At 38.7% G+C, this 14,075-nt stretch overlaps 1 protein-coding gene across 1 annotated transcript in view; it reads right to left on the reverse strand.

The window, feature by feature from the left end:
- Window positions 1–14,075, reverse strand: part of PLPP4 (phospholipid phosphatase 4) — a 66,102-nt gene that overhangs the window by 26,998 nt on the left and 25,029 nt on the right. The window contains exons 3-5 of the mRNA XM_050899182.1: window positions 12,770–12,860; window positions 9,334–9,397; window positions 7,653–7,777 (exon numbers count right to left, since the gene is read on the reverse strand). Coding sequence (XP_050755139.1) covers window positions 7,653–7,777; window positions 9,334–9,397; window positions 12,770–12,860 — 280 coding nt within the window. The remainder of the gene's footprint in view (window positions 1–7,652; window positions 7,778–9,333; window positions 9,398–12,769; window positions 12,861–14,075) is intronic.

A 14,075-nucleotide genomic window follows, 5' to 3' on the forward strand; every position in this document is an offset into this window, starting at 1 on the left:
AGAATTATCTCCTGAACTCGTTGTTAGCATACTTGGCGAGAAAAACAAGCAAATGTGCTACCAATGTACATAAGTACAGAAAACGAAGTTAGCATGACAGCAAAAAAACCTAATTATGCAGCAAATTATTGGAACACATAGTAAACTGTAGTATTACACGGTAGCTAAATAGAGGAGAATCATACTGACATGATGAATTCAGAGCAATTTGAAATGAGCCACCAAGCTCAGAAAAGAAATGTCCAATTAGGTGGCTCAAGATTAGATCAGAGAGAGGTATTTATCCTAGACTGAACTCACAAACCATATAATAACCAGCCTAATTTTAAGCTGCAGGAAAATCCTACTATGTAAGATGCTTAAAATTAATATAAGAAAAGAACTTTTTTAATTAGTCAGGAGTCATCTGTATATAGCAATGAACTGATACACTGTAAATGATACAAGAAGGCTTTTCCATCTTCAGTGTTCGCGAATCTATGTGTGGATCTGAAAGACAAAATCTGTTTCCAGACTGAACTCTGTAAGATTTCAGCGTACATGGCTTCCAGGCCAAATCTTCCAAAAACAGATATAGGATAGCAGATATTCCCAACCTTCATATGCAAACTCTGAACATTTTTTGCATATTAAGGGTCCAAGAGTTTAACTGAGCTCTACTGTTCAAAACAGGGGGGGAAAAAAAAAAAACAACAACCCGCAATATTTGATAGAACTAGTTTATACTTGTGTCATTACCAGGACCACAAAGTGAAAAGAGAATTTGCCCCTTTAGTTCTCCCCCTTCTTACAGCCACCTGACTGGTGATATGGCAACATCACAGCTACCTTATTGGTCATATTCTTTTCTTCTGCTCTGCCTCCCTGTCACGACCACCGCTTCCTCTAGCAGCATAATCGTAGTGTATCAGCTACAGACCTCCTGTAGTTCATTGGTTCTGCTTGTAAAACTGCTGGATTTGAACATGCATCTTTTGCTGCTTCAATTAATGGAGTAAGAACATAGAGGGTTTTAAAACCAAAGTCAGCATCAGCTGATAAAGCACTAGTGTGGTTCAAACAAGACATCATTCTTTGTGAATGGAAGTTCTAACCAACTGTGATGGGCGACTTGCCGTGCATCTTCCGTCCACCCCAGCATCCTTGTGATAGACACTCGCCAAGGACCTGGAAGACAGTTTACTATCTAACCAGAGACAGACAACAAATAAACTTAACTTTTTATATCTCCCACTCCTGGAAAGTAAAGGTTTAATCTCCTATATAATGAAGGAACGGGCATGTTAATCACTTCATGTATTTTAAAACATTTCGCTGTGCTTAGGAAAAGAACTGAACTTTGACTGGTGTGCAACTGAAATCTGGACTTGTCATCATCTCTTAAAGCTATAATGTATGACTGATTTAGGGGGAACAGCTACATCTGGTATTGTAACTGTGTGCACCTCTCCGAGAACTCTTTAGAGGTCCCAGAGCATTCTTCTCCCTTCTTCCTTTGCAACAAATGTAAGCCACAACTCATGAACCCTACGTGCTTTACAGAAATGCGAGCTCTCATATGGAAAATGTGCTCAGTATTTTTGTCATCTTATTTAAACATGTACTTGACATATAGTCTTCTATTCACAACTAGAATCAGTCTTCCTAGTGCATGAAAAAAACCTGATGGTTTGTAGGCTGAACACGTTCCCTGAAGAAATTTAGATATATTATCTAAACAAAGACATTTACCTCATTATAGCAATGGTAATTTAAGACTAAAACAGGGACTAGAAAGCTGACTTTCTCCCTCAGGATCCCATGGTAATCATAAAAATTCCAAATTTCGTCACCAAAATAAACTCAGACCTCTCTGTCCACATAAATACCAGACAATCAAATAGTCGCTGCTTGTAGCCTATATAAAGAATGGCACATTGTGACATCTTCCTTGAACTGGCAAATGCATACAGTTACTTAAAGTAACAAACAACTGATATTGAAAAGAATTCTTCTGCTTTCTTTTCCAGTTTTTAATCACTGAATATCTGGCCTACCTGGAATTGCTCCACTGGATCTAATCCTGGTATTATAAGCATTTATTTCCCACACACTTTCTCTGCACAGTAACACATTGGGCAATAAGTAAGCTTAATAAGAGGCTTCTGCATGATGGTAACTCTTCAGCAACAAATATTAAGAGTTAGGTATTATTGATTTTCAGATAAATAACACTACAGGACTCTAGGTTCATATTTTGTTTGTGGAAAGATCTTGTCAGCCTGACGCAAATGTCAAAATGACATGAGTCATGAGATAAAAAGGAAGAAATCAATTACAAAAAGCTTTCTATCCATCCCATTAGTATAATGTATGCCTGCAAATTCAGTGATCTTTTCAGCTACCAGCTATGGATGTGGCTTATCCAATTAACTGTTCTGTGTTCACTCACCATATTTTTCCCCTTATCAATGAGTTTTCATGTGTTGCATTCAGTTAAATACTCTTTACTCATACATTGCATTTTTCACCGATTGGTATGCCGGGTAATCATTACACTTATTAATTCCAGACAATAAAAGGTTTATACTGATTTCTGTATAATTTGTTCCATTTGTTTCATTAAATACACTAAATCATTCTGTCTGTATGTCCATTCATTTGGTTGTTCACGTTCATTTTTTATCTGTTGCTTGCTGCTGCTGTTTGAATCTTGCTGCAAGGAGAGAAAAATGGTGAAGGGTGTTGTATCAGTCCATCAGCAGTTGCATTATGTACTTTCCAGCACCGCAAGGAGTGATCTGAGGAAACAATATATTCTCACTTCTGCTGCACATCAGGAGGCTGAAGTGGGGAAACTATGCCGAAAAAAAACCCAAAAAACCCCAAACAAACAGCAAAGGGCAGTTCCCATCATACTTCACCAAACAAGATTCTTTGGAAGCTCAGCACAGAGATGGCTGAATTCCTCCACTCCTTACTATGGTCAGCACTTTCAGATGGTGTAAGGGCTTTTGGACATTCAGAAACTCTCACTATTCTCAGGGCCACGTTTGAGAGAGACTTGCTTATTATTTGGGTAACAAGCTTGCAAAGTACATCCAGAACAAACCCAGAAGAGTATGTGTGCTTACTCCACATATTTTGAGAGGTTAGGATGCCATGAGGTATCTCCAAGGCAGGCTGCCTGAAGGCTCTCCGCAAGGTAACTCTACAGAAGGCACACAGGAAGGACACAGGGAGGAGGAAGAAATGCTGCATTTATGATCTTTGTAAACATCATTCTTTCAATGAAGCATGGACATAGAGAAGCTGCACGGTATCTTCACAGATAGTAGCTTTAAATAGCATAAAATTGCCAATGGATTATAAAACCATGGAAATACTAAATATGGAAAAATAGACCTACATTTTGGAAGCATTTTGGTCAGAATAGCTACATATAAACCTGGGATTCAGGAACATCTCTGAGCTACTGGACTCAGGCAGGAGTCTTGGCTCCCTAGCCCCAAATGTTGGTTCCCTCAAACAAGACATACTGGCAGTTCAACTGGAAAAGAGGTAAAATATGCTCCAAACAATCCAGAAGGTCCAGGGACTTCTTTGATCCAGTAGAACATGCACTACTGGGTGAATTTCAATGGAGTCATTGAATGTTGGGTTGTACTTGTGTAGATTCTAAACTCAAGTTGCTGTTATAAAAAGTTATCGAGAGGAGTCACCTAACTTCAATAGTCTTTCCAGAAAAGGACTGCAAAAGACAGAGCCAGGAGACAGCAGCCTTGAATGAGGTACGCCAGCTCAAAGTACATTTTCAGCAGCCACTGCAGGTAGAGTTCTGCTCCTCGTTCAGAGAAGGCAGTAACAACAACACTGGCTTCATGTGGGTCAACCTCCTGTTCTGATTTGGTACAAAATGCCTCAATTGTTTCAGGCAACTACAGTTTGCATCTATCTGCAAGTCACTCTTTGGCTTTACAAAACAGTTTGTGCTCCATATATTTTTCTTATTTGTATTACATGCACTCCTTGGCACAGGGAGATGAAAGACATGGTAATTTAAGCCAAGAAAATCATCTGTGCTCTAATAAGGAGAACGCAGTCTCCTTCAGGACACAAGTTGACTCTTAAAGTAGAAAACAGGTAGTTCACAACATTTTTATTGAGCATGCAAGGTCAGGTCAGGCCACCTGGGAGTGTCAGTACTGTCACTCTTGTTATAAATCCCTGCACTACAGTCTTATAGCACAACATTCACAGCACCACAGACTTTCTTGTTAAAGGCCTCATTTTGCATGGATGAGGTTTTAGATCCTGGTATAACAAAGCTTTTGATTGACAGCCTGTCCAAGGAATGCTCTAAGAAAAACTGTTTTGAAGGTGAAAATGGCTCTTGACTGAAGCTTTTAACCTCTCTTTATGAGCTGCCTGGCAGCTTTTACTTGTGATTCATTTTCTTCATGTGTTCAAGTGAAACAGAAAATACCAAACTGTAGTGGGCTACTTGTAACTATCATTCCAAGAGAAGTACTATAGTTTCTGTCAGCTCTCATCCTCTCCACTTATATTTCCACAGCCATGAAAACAGGAAAAAATCCACAAACAGTAACAGAAACAAAAACCCTTTTTTTGGTGGTGCTTCACAAATTCTACAACAAACAGAGAAAGGATGACAGAAATCTGAAGAACGGAACTCCTTCATTTTACCTAGTAGCAATCTTATGCTGAAGTAAGGGAGAAGGGAGCCAGGAAAAAATCTTGGACTGAGTTTATGGAAGGAAAGTTTGCAATTACCTACCTGTTAAGAAGGCAGGAAGGACAGCTTTTTAAAACTGAGATGAGAGAATAATTTTTCACAGGGAGTGGGAGGTAGAGGTGGTATAGTTCATACATTACACACAAAAAAATACTGAAAATATAGAATTATAGCAAAATTTCCAAACGTGAATTATTATATCCTAAACATCCTCATTGCTTCATAAGTCCAGGAAGGTAGTATAATGTTGTGTTTCCCATAATATTTTTTGCTTTTCACTCTTCAATCTAGTGGGATGAAGTAACAGCAAGAAACTAAATTTATTATCACAACTATAAACTATTCTTGATAAAATAATACTGACAATCTTGGTTATCTAAATAATTTTGCTACACGGAAGGAGCAGACATTAGCATTGTAAGATTATCAAATCAAAATGGTTTCCTTCTCCATTATGAGACTAAAACATGTATGGATTTTGAGGCTTCAAAACACAGTCTTATCAGAGACTTAGATATTATAACATCAGGCTTCAAACAGCTAAGTACTTCAAGCAGCTGCAGAATTGCCTCACTCTAGCATACACTTACCAACAGATAAAAATTACTGTATATATAATATCTTTTCATTCTTATCACATTGTAATAAAAGGCTTTGTAGTGGGAAATATAGCCAACTCAGCCACATGCTAATACTATATTAGTCAGTGACGGAGAAAGCTGTTCTCATAATTTTGATCTAAATACACTGGGCCATCATTCTGCTCCAACTGAATTTTGTGTGAGCCACAGTAACGTAACTCAGTGCTTACAAAACCAATACCAGTTAAAATTAAAACCCCAGTATGCATTCTATGGCTGCCCCACTGGCACAGGGACAAAGCACTTCACTGCGTGACAAGTAGTCTCAGTAAGAGAACGAGTATGTGTGCCAGAGCTGAGCAGAGCATGCTACACATACAGTGCTTCTAGTCTGTGCAAAAACAAAAGCACATTGGGTGTCTTCTGTAACTCACACTTTGCAGCCTCGGAGTAAACTATTGCATTTTAGTAAAGGAAAGTGACCAACTATAACACTTGCTGAGGGCTAATCTGTAAATTCTAGTACATCAGTGTATACATGCACTTATTTTAAGTCTTTGTTGTTATACGTTGACAAAATACTTAACCAAGAGGATTGCAATTAAGTGTGACAACCAGATCTGAAGACAGACTACAAATAGCAATAAATACCATTTGTTCTAAACAGCGCACAATATATTCTGCTATTGTCTCTTTAATGTAATCGAAGCTTATAAACAAAATTTGAGACAGATAAGTTGGTTTATTGTTTAGGACTATAAAGCTTATAACATATCCACAAACATCTACTACTCCCTTATCTGTTTCTGGGACTCAAACAAGAAAAAGGGAGCAAGATCAGCTCAGAATTTCATTCATCTCATTACCCAATTTGTTTGCAATATATAATTCTGCACAATTAGACAATTTGAAATTACTTTAAAAAAAGATCAGAAAAAAGGATTCCAGAGATATGACTTACTGGTACTTAATTGGCAGTTCTCGGAAACAGAAGAGCACAAGGCAACAAACAATACTGGCCAAAAAAACCAAAAAAGCTCACAGTAATCAAGTTATTTTACAGATGAAAAGAAGTTTTATTAGACACTTGACATAAAACACTCTAGAAGTCAGCTCCTCAAGACAGAGAAAGGAACCTTTGTAAACATCTGAGTTAATACAACTAATTAAATCAGGCATACCAGTTTTCATAAAGCCACCTGAACAGCTGTCAGGATACAGCGTAAGCTAGGAGTAACTGCTCAAACCATCAGACCTAGACTGAGGACCACCTCAAAGCCAAATGGAGCCACAAGTGACTGTGCTGTCCTAGGAGCAGACAAGAAACCACAGAAACTCCAAGCCGTGCCAAATCTACCTCTGTTTGCTGCCCACCTGCTCCTCTAAATAAGATACTATTGATATACCTATTCCCCCATTACATGCTGCCTCTGTGCTGCCATGCTGACAGAAAAGTCAGGACATTCTACCTATTCTCCTCTGCTTGCTTGAGCTGGGAACAGAGCTACCATTTACTCCTGCCTGTGCCCAGGCAAAGCAGTCCAGTGGCAGTAGACATCTGAACATGGAAGTATAAGAACCCCTCAGAATCAAGGCCCACACAGACAAGGATCCCTTCTTTAGCCACAGCCAGCAGTGGACACTGTCAAAAGAGTAAGAAAACAGGGAATGAAAGAATCATCCTTGTACTGGCATATTACAATAGCTTCTAGTGCTATAGAGACTTCTTGAACCTCACTTTGTACCTAGTTCATTAGGATGAACAGCATCAAAATGATGCAACGTGATCTCTGTGTATTCCTTTCTACCCCTTCCACCTTCAAGCACACAACCTCCCATGAAGAAACCTTAATCATAAAAGCAGTTGAACTGTCTTGGTGACTTGAACTTTGGTTTAATAGATCTAGTACTTGAAGGATATTAACTAGATCTTGTCAAAACTATGCAGGTCAAACATGCCTTGTCACCTTTCATACTTCAATGGAATATAACAAAATAAATATTTATGATATAGACAAAGGTTGCATACAGAGGTCTGCATTAGGGAACAGATACCCCCTCAGAACCACACGACTTTCTTTAACCTTGAATAGTGCTTCACTCTACTGATAGTCCTGCTATGGCTCTCAGTGAAGTCAGGTGGTTTTCAAGATAAGGAAGGATCACAGGCTCACAACTTCATTTCCAGAAAGAAATTTCTGGGAGTGGTGACCTAAGACAGAAGTCTAGGCCCCTCCAGCAAAAATCAGGTTCATGATCTAACAAAAAAAGAGCAATTCCAAAACATGGATAGCACAGCTTTTTACAAAAGAGGCACTGCATTTAAATGAACTTACAGGAAGAGTGGATACTCGGAAAGCTTTTTCTGCCTTCAGACACCAGATCTGGATCACCTGTGCAGTGCATTTCAGAGTTCATTACTCCATCTGGAAAGCAGCGGTAAAAGAAATCGGGACGCGGTCTACAAAAAACACCATGGATATTAATAATATAAAAGCTGTAGTAACAAATAAACCTCAAAGTGTTTATTATTTACTGCTTATTACATACAGAGCTCATTCCCTCCTGCCTTAACACAGCAACAGAAATCATAGAATCATTTAGGTTGGAAAAGACCCTTAAGATCATAGAGTCCCAACAGTAAATCCAACACTGCCAAGTCCACCATTAAACCATGTCCCTCAATTCAAGGTCACTTTTTTTGCAGGCAGGCTCTCTCAGGGAAGCTTCCAGTGCAGCATGCAAGTGGCAGTTGTCTCTGAAAACAAACACGGAGGGTTACTCTTGCCTAGAGCAATCAATCTTGCACAGCACTTCCAGTGACAGAGCAAAGTAGCGTAGCAACCCCACAAAGTTGCACAAGTCTTGCCGACACATCTAGCTGAGAACAGGACTACAACTTAGGCTACAAAACTGGTACCAAAACAACCTCCAAATTCTAATGCCAGCCTTGATGCTGACTCTCTAACTGCGTTGAACAAACCTCCGAGTTTCTTTTGACCCTGCTCTGAGCTGAATGATAGCACGTAGGTTTGACTGGTGTCATACTGATCCTGAGCTAATAAACCATGTAGAGAAGCAAGGCGAATGACCACAGATTCAGAGACAAGCTGACAGAGCAACTAGTTGGCTTGGAGTGCAGGCAAAATGAGCTCATGTCTGCCTGAAGAAGATGGTGCAGACATTCTTAATTATATTTCTAAAGCGCTCTTAAAATAAAAGTGCCAAGTACCATTACTGTCAGGGTGTCAGTACTGTAGCAGAGAGGGTTCATCAGAAACCAAGCACAAATACTGCTTCCTCAATGCTGCAAAACCAGTGAACAACAAACGCAGCATTGGACTCTAATAGTGTATGAATTCAAGTCAAATATATATTTTTCAGCTGAAATTATTCAAAATTTTGATAAAGAGCCAAAAAACACCTAAAAAGAATTATTTTCCAGAGAGTTTTGTTTGCTAGCATTTTTCTAAGCCCTTCATTCAAATTTATGCTTCCCTGAAAAAATGGCCTACCTAGGAGTCCACTTATTGCTTAGCTCCAAGGTTTGTTCTGCCATGGATCTTGATGTTACCTGGAAATACCACATTCAGTAATATGCTTCACACAAAATGCAGGCACTGGGTTATATAGAGACTCAATTGATTCCTATTTAATCAGACTAGTGGTACTGGCATCTAAACTCCCACATGCTGTGACTCTTCCCTTCTGTGTTGCCAATTTAATGAACTGATTTCAGCTCACACCTTTCCTTTCAAACTCCTTGTTTGTCTGGATCCGCCAACTGGTCAAACAAATAACAAAACACAAGGGCATAGATTCCTGCCACAGTTCAATGTCACATAATGAAGTTGTACAACACCTGCACCAGGGAAAGGACAGCTTCACAGGGTTCCGTTCTAATTCAACGTGCTTTGGAGCAGCTGCTATCTTTTTATTAAGATGTATTGTATTTGTCAATCTGTCTTCATTTCTCTTAACAGTTAAAGCTATCATTTATAATATGACAAGACTTACCTTCCCACTATTAATTTAATAGTATTTGTGCAGACGCCATTCAGAGCTAGAGCCAAGGAAACAGCTACAAAACAGAATGAACAAACAGAACAATAATAACCTAAATACCAAGCTATAAATTGCAGCATTACAGCATTTGATTTACAGAGTGAAACCTTTACTGGACTGAAAACTGAATGATCTTTGCAGCCTCCTGTTTTTCTTATTACCCAGACTAATGACAGACCCCAGAGCATCATCATAATCATGACTGACTTTGTTCTGCTTTTACTCTTGAGAAATCTTATTTCCTTATGCAAAGCCTATTTTCCTATCATGCCATTTGCACAGGCATAAATCATCAGATGGAAACAATTATTAAAGAATCAAGTACTGTGTTTATCAGTTTTGCAATTTACTAGATAAAAATCTTACGCTCTTTGGGTCAAGGAGAATTCCTTTAAAGACCTATACATAAGACATATACACATATGTGTGTGTGTGTTTATGTATGTATAGATATGTATATGTATGATGCAATTAAACAGTCCACTTTCAGGCTAAAGAATTGCCTTTTGGCTAAAACTAAATTGGATTTTTTTTTTATTTTTCTTTCAAAAGGATGTGGATGCTTTGACTAAAAATCTTGACATTTTCCCCTCACATTTACTCCCAGGATTAACCAATTTTCCTAATAAAATTGGAGTAATAAACAGGAACTGTCATACTAGGTATGACTGAATCATCTTTTTTATTTGTACTTGCATGCCGAGTCCCTAGACTTTCTGAAGAACCTCATCTAAAGCCTGTGGAGATCTCTGCCTTGATTTCAGTGGCACTTGAATCCAGAGCATACACTCCCTTTAGACTAAAACTGATTTAATGTTGCGGTTCACACTGTAGCTCCCTGTTACAACACAAGAGCCACTGAATTTTATTTCCCATCAGAAAAAAACCTATCAGGCAAATCTCTGATTTCCAGCAGAACAGTTACAGTAATATAACTTTTGATTATGACAGCTACACGAGCTATTTTCTCATTGGACTGCTGCCCCAGATGCTGCACTTCAGCAGCACTGATCCTGTCTCCATAAAATCATTGCCTGAGGATATTATAGATCATAAAAATGTGTATGTTATAGGATCTATTTTTCTTTAAGTTCAAAAAAAAGGAGGTCCTCCATCAAAGCAAAACCAAGGGTTTTCTCAGGCTATAGCAATAGCTGCCAGCAAAAATAAAAGAACAAGTCAATCCTAGATACATTGATATTGTTCAAAAAAGTCTTCCACTTTCAACACCTATTTTCACAGTGACCGCTCAATCCCATGCTCTCTTTTTCCTCTCAATTGTTTTCTCTCAGTTATTTATGGTGATTGCATGGTGAACCGAAATTTTCCACAAAGTTAAATGCACATGACCAGCAATGTCACAGCCCTACATTCTCATTTTTAAAAAACGGGAGATGTAGAGACATCTGCTTTCTGAGACATGTGGTAAATTTTACTCTTTTCATTGAGCTTTGTCTTGATTGTTCATTGCATACCTGACTGAACCATGCTTTCACCGTTGCATATTCCTTACAATGGCAATCCAAGTATCAAATGACATTGCGCATGTAAGCTGATAAGCAAATTGCATTTGCTCTCATTTTGTTCCCTTTAGGGGAGATTCATACTGCCCACCAAAATATAATCATATAATCTAGTCAGTAGAGAGATGTAGGCACTTCCAGGGGAAGGATAAAGGGCACCTACATTAGGAAGCTAGGGAACCCCTTACCCTAGACGCACTGAATCACCTTCTTTATATTAATGGCTATACAAGGGGCAAAGTATTTTCACATCCTTTTAACCTTTGATCTCTTCTACGTATGATGCCTAAAGAAATTCACCTTTTGGGGGACTTCCTGATCATTCATTATGAATATTATGTGCCAGATCTCAGCAAATCAGCAAAGCTCCACCACAGTTAATGAATCTTTACATCAGCTTCACATCACCAGACACATTAACATACTGAATCATACAGTACATTTGAACATAAATAAGCCGCAAGAAATTCCACACTTATGGCACATACTGAACAGGGGTACCCTGCAGAACAGAACATCAAGGCTGGGATTTCCTTAAAGTCTGGGCAGCAAGAATACCGGGGAAGCCGGCAAGTTTTCTCCTGGACATTATAGAGGGAATCATAACAGAAGGAAGAACAGCAGAAAAAAATGAATGTCTCTTTAGAACAAAAAGGTGAGAAAGTGATGAAGAAACTAATCCAAAGCTCCTTTCCTTCACAGAAAGTGAAACTCAGAACTGTGACTGCATGCATTTTATGAATCAGAGTTACTTCTACTGAATGGACTTGTCAGTAAAATATCACTGTAAGACGTTTCAGAGCTTACTACAAATGACTGGCAGCAGCCAAAACAAAACTAGGATCTTTTCACACTTGTGTTAGAGCAACTGGAGAAAGAACAAGCTATGGGAACCCAGCCTTGTCTAAAAAAAATTTTCAAAGGCAGATCCATAGTGCCATTTACAGTCTATCTAGCTAAGGCAAGGCTGAGTATCGGTTTGACCTTATGATCTAAGGGCCAATAAATTAAAGTGTAAATTAGCCAGTAAAACAGAATTTCAGAATTAGGTGTATTTCGAACATACTGCCAACAAAAACATTTGCAGTTCTTAGTGCTTCAGAGTATCCTCTACCAATGAAAGGACTTTAGTCAATTTTGGTCTCTGGCAGTATCTATGTAAAAAGGATCTGGGCATATACCACTAAAAGATTTCAAAAGATAGGCACAGCCAGAATTAGCTGGAACAGTTTAAGAGTTACCATCCCCATTGTCTACCTGCTCCTCTGCTTGAAGTTGCTGCCTACAACTGTAATTAGACCTCACCCATAACACAGCCATAGCAGTTCACAGTCCAGGATTAAGTGCACATCTAACTCCACTGGCAGTTTAAGATGAAACATCAGCTTGTGATTAGAAAAGCTGAGCCATGAGCACGGATTTTGCAATGGGGAACAGTAAACTCCAGGAGAAGGTCAGAGAAAACAATGAGAGGAGTAATTTCCTACACTAAGCAGCTGAGTCTCACAGGACTTTCCAGTCAAACCCTTAATTTACAATAGCTGCAAGTATAAATAAGAGGTAAGGAATAGATTGGCTGTGACAGAAAAATATACATCTGAACAGTCTCTCAGATGGTCTTGTCTTTGTGGATCGAATTCTGGCCCTTGCTAGCTAGATTGTGGAATTAAGGCACAGAATTTGTACATTTAGAAACATATATAAAAACAAAGGCTTTTGTGAGATGGTTTGCGACTATAACTGCACTGAAAACTACTGTAATGGACTGTAACAGAGACAGGTTTTCTTCAAGGCTTAGATTACAATTGGAATCAATCTCTGAGAGCTATCACACATTTTCCATCTTGAAATATGACATACATTACCTAAGAAAGCCTCTTTAATTTCAGTCTTGTCTGTTCGCCGGATTATTTTCACCACAAAAATGACTGCTAGTGGCGTAAGGAACGAAATTGCCTGTAAGAGATAACAAGTGTGAGAGCATCAGTTCCTTTTCAGTCCAACTGATTAATAATTAGTTCCAGTTAGCGCCATTTAAACTGGAAGGCTGAATGATCTTTATCAAACTCCTGACCTTAAACAAAGTGGGATGATTTGTCTTTGCAACTCCAGGGCAACGAATACATTAAAACTGTAATATAACTGTGGGTTATAATTGATTTGTAATTGCCTGGAGCTGCATTTAAAATGTCAGCTTCATCAATGAAAAAGCAACAGTCTGTAAAGTCCACAAAATTCATACACTGATCCATACAGATCTTGTACATTTTTTCCACACTAAGCATGGCTCCAGAAGGCAGCCCATCCAGGCTGTGCTTTCAGTAAGACTCTATTCAACATAACAGACTCCAGCACCAACTTCCTGACATTTTAAAATGCTCTTTATTTTACTTTTTGTTTTCTTTTTAACTGTCATTCTTTAATGCATCGAGAAGATCATGTCATGATTCTTTCATTTACAAGTGTTTGGATGTGGAGCAAACTGCTTGATTTTGTTCAAAAACAGAAAAACAACACCTGAACATCTACAAGTATACTCATTGGTTAAGCAGAACCACATTCTTTTACTGTCAGTGCTGTAGGACAGGATTCCTCCTACAAGGAACCCGAAACGGCATCTGCACATCAATGCACACACTTGATTTCCACGAACAGCATCTCCATCATCACAGAGCAATTTGGACTACGGTTGATGATTCACTGTAAATGTGCCAGTTACCCGAAAAGCATCCTACTTCGTGCAGTGTCTGTATACTGCAGTCTGTCCTCCCAGAGCAGGTATTTATTGTCTTTCTCCAGAGACACATATCGGTTTCTCCCAAGCACAATACTAGGGAGTTTTTCATTAGTAGCTTGCCATTGAAACTCTGATTTTGTTCCCAACTGGTCCTTCCATCATCCCTTCTGTCTCAGATCTTCAATTGCAGAGGTAAAAGGCAACTTGTAGGCAAGGTAGTCCATTTATGCTTCTTGCTGGTTCCGGTATAAGTTAATCAATTCCTTTCTGGAATCTACAAACATCTTCACAATCACATTTTTTTCAAAAACAAATCGAAGTCTTTCAAAAGCATTTATTCTCTTGAAGAAAAGTGAAAGTAACTGTTTTTTTAAACAAGGCAAAAATTAAGCTGTATGTGGCACAAGGGGCACCAGGGCTTAAGTAAGATTATG

The sequence above is a fragment of the Gymnogyps californianus genome, chromosome 6 (genome assembly GCF_018139145.2).
Source record: "Gymnogyps californianus isolate 813 chromosome 6, ASM1813914v2, whole genome shotgun sequence".
Taxonomy (NCBI): Eukaryota; Metazoa; Chordata; class Aves; order Accipitriformes; family Cathartidae; genus Gymnogyps; species Gymnogyps californianus.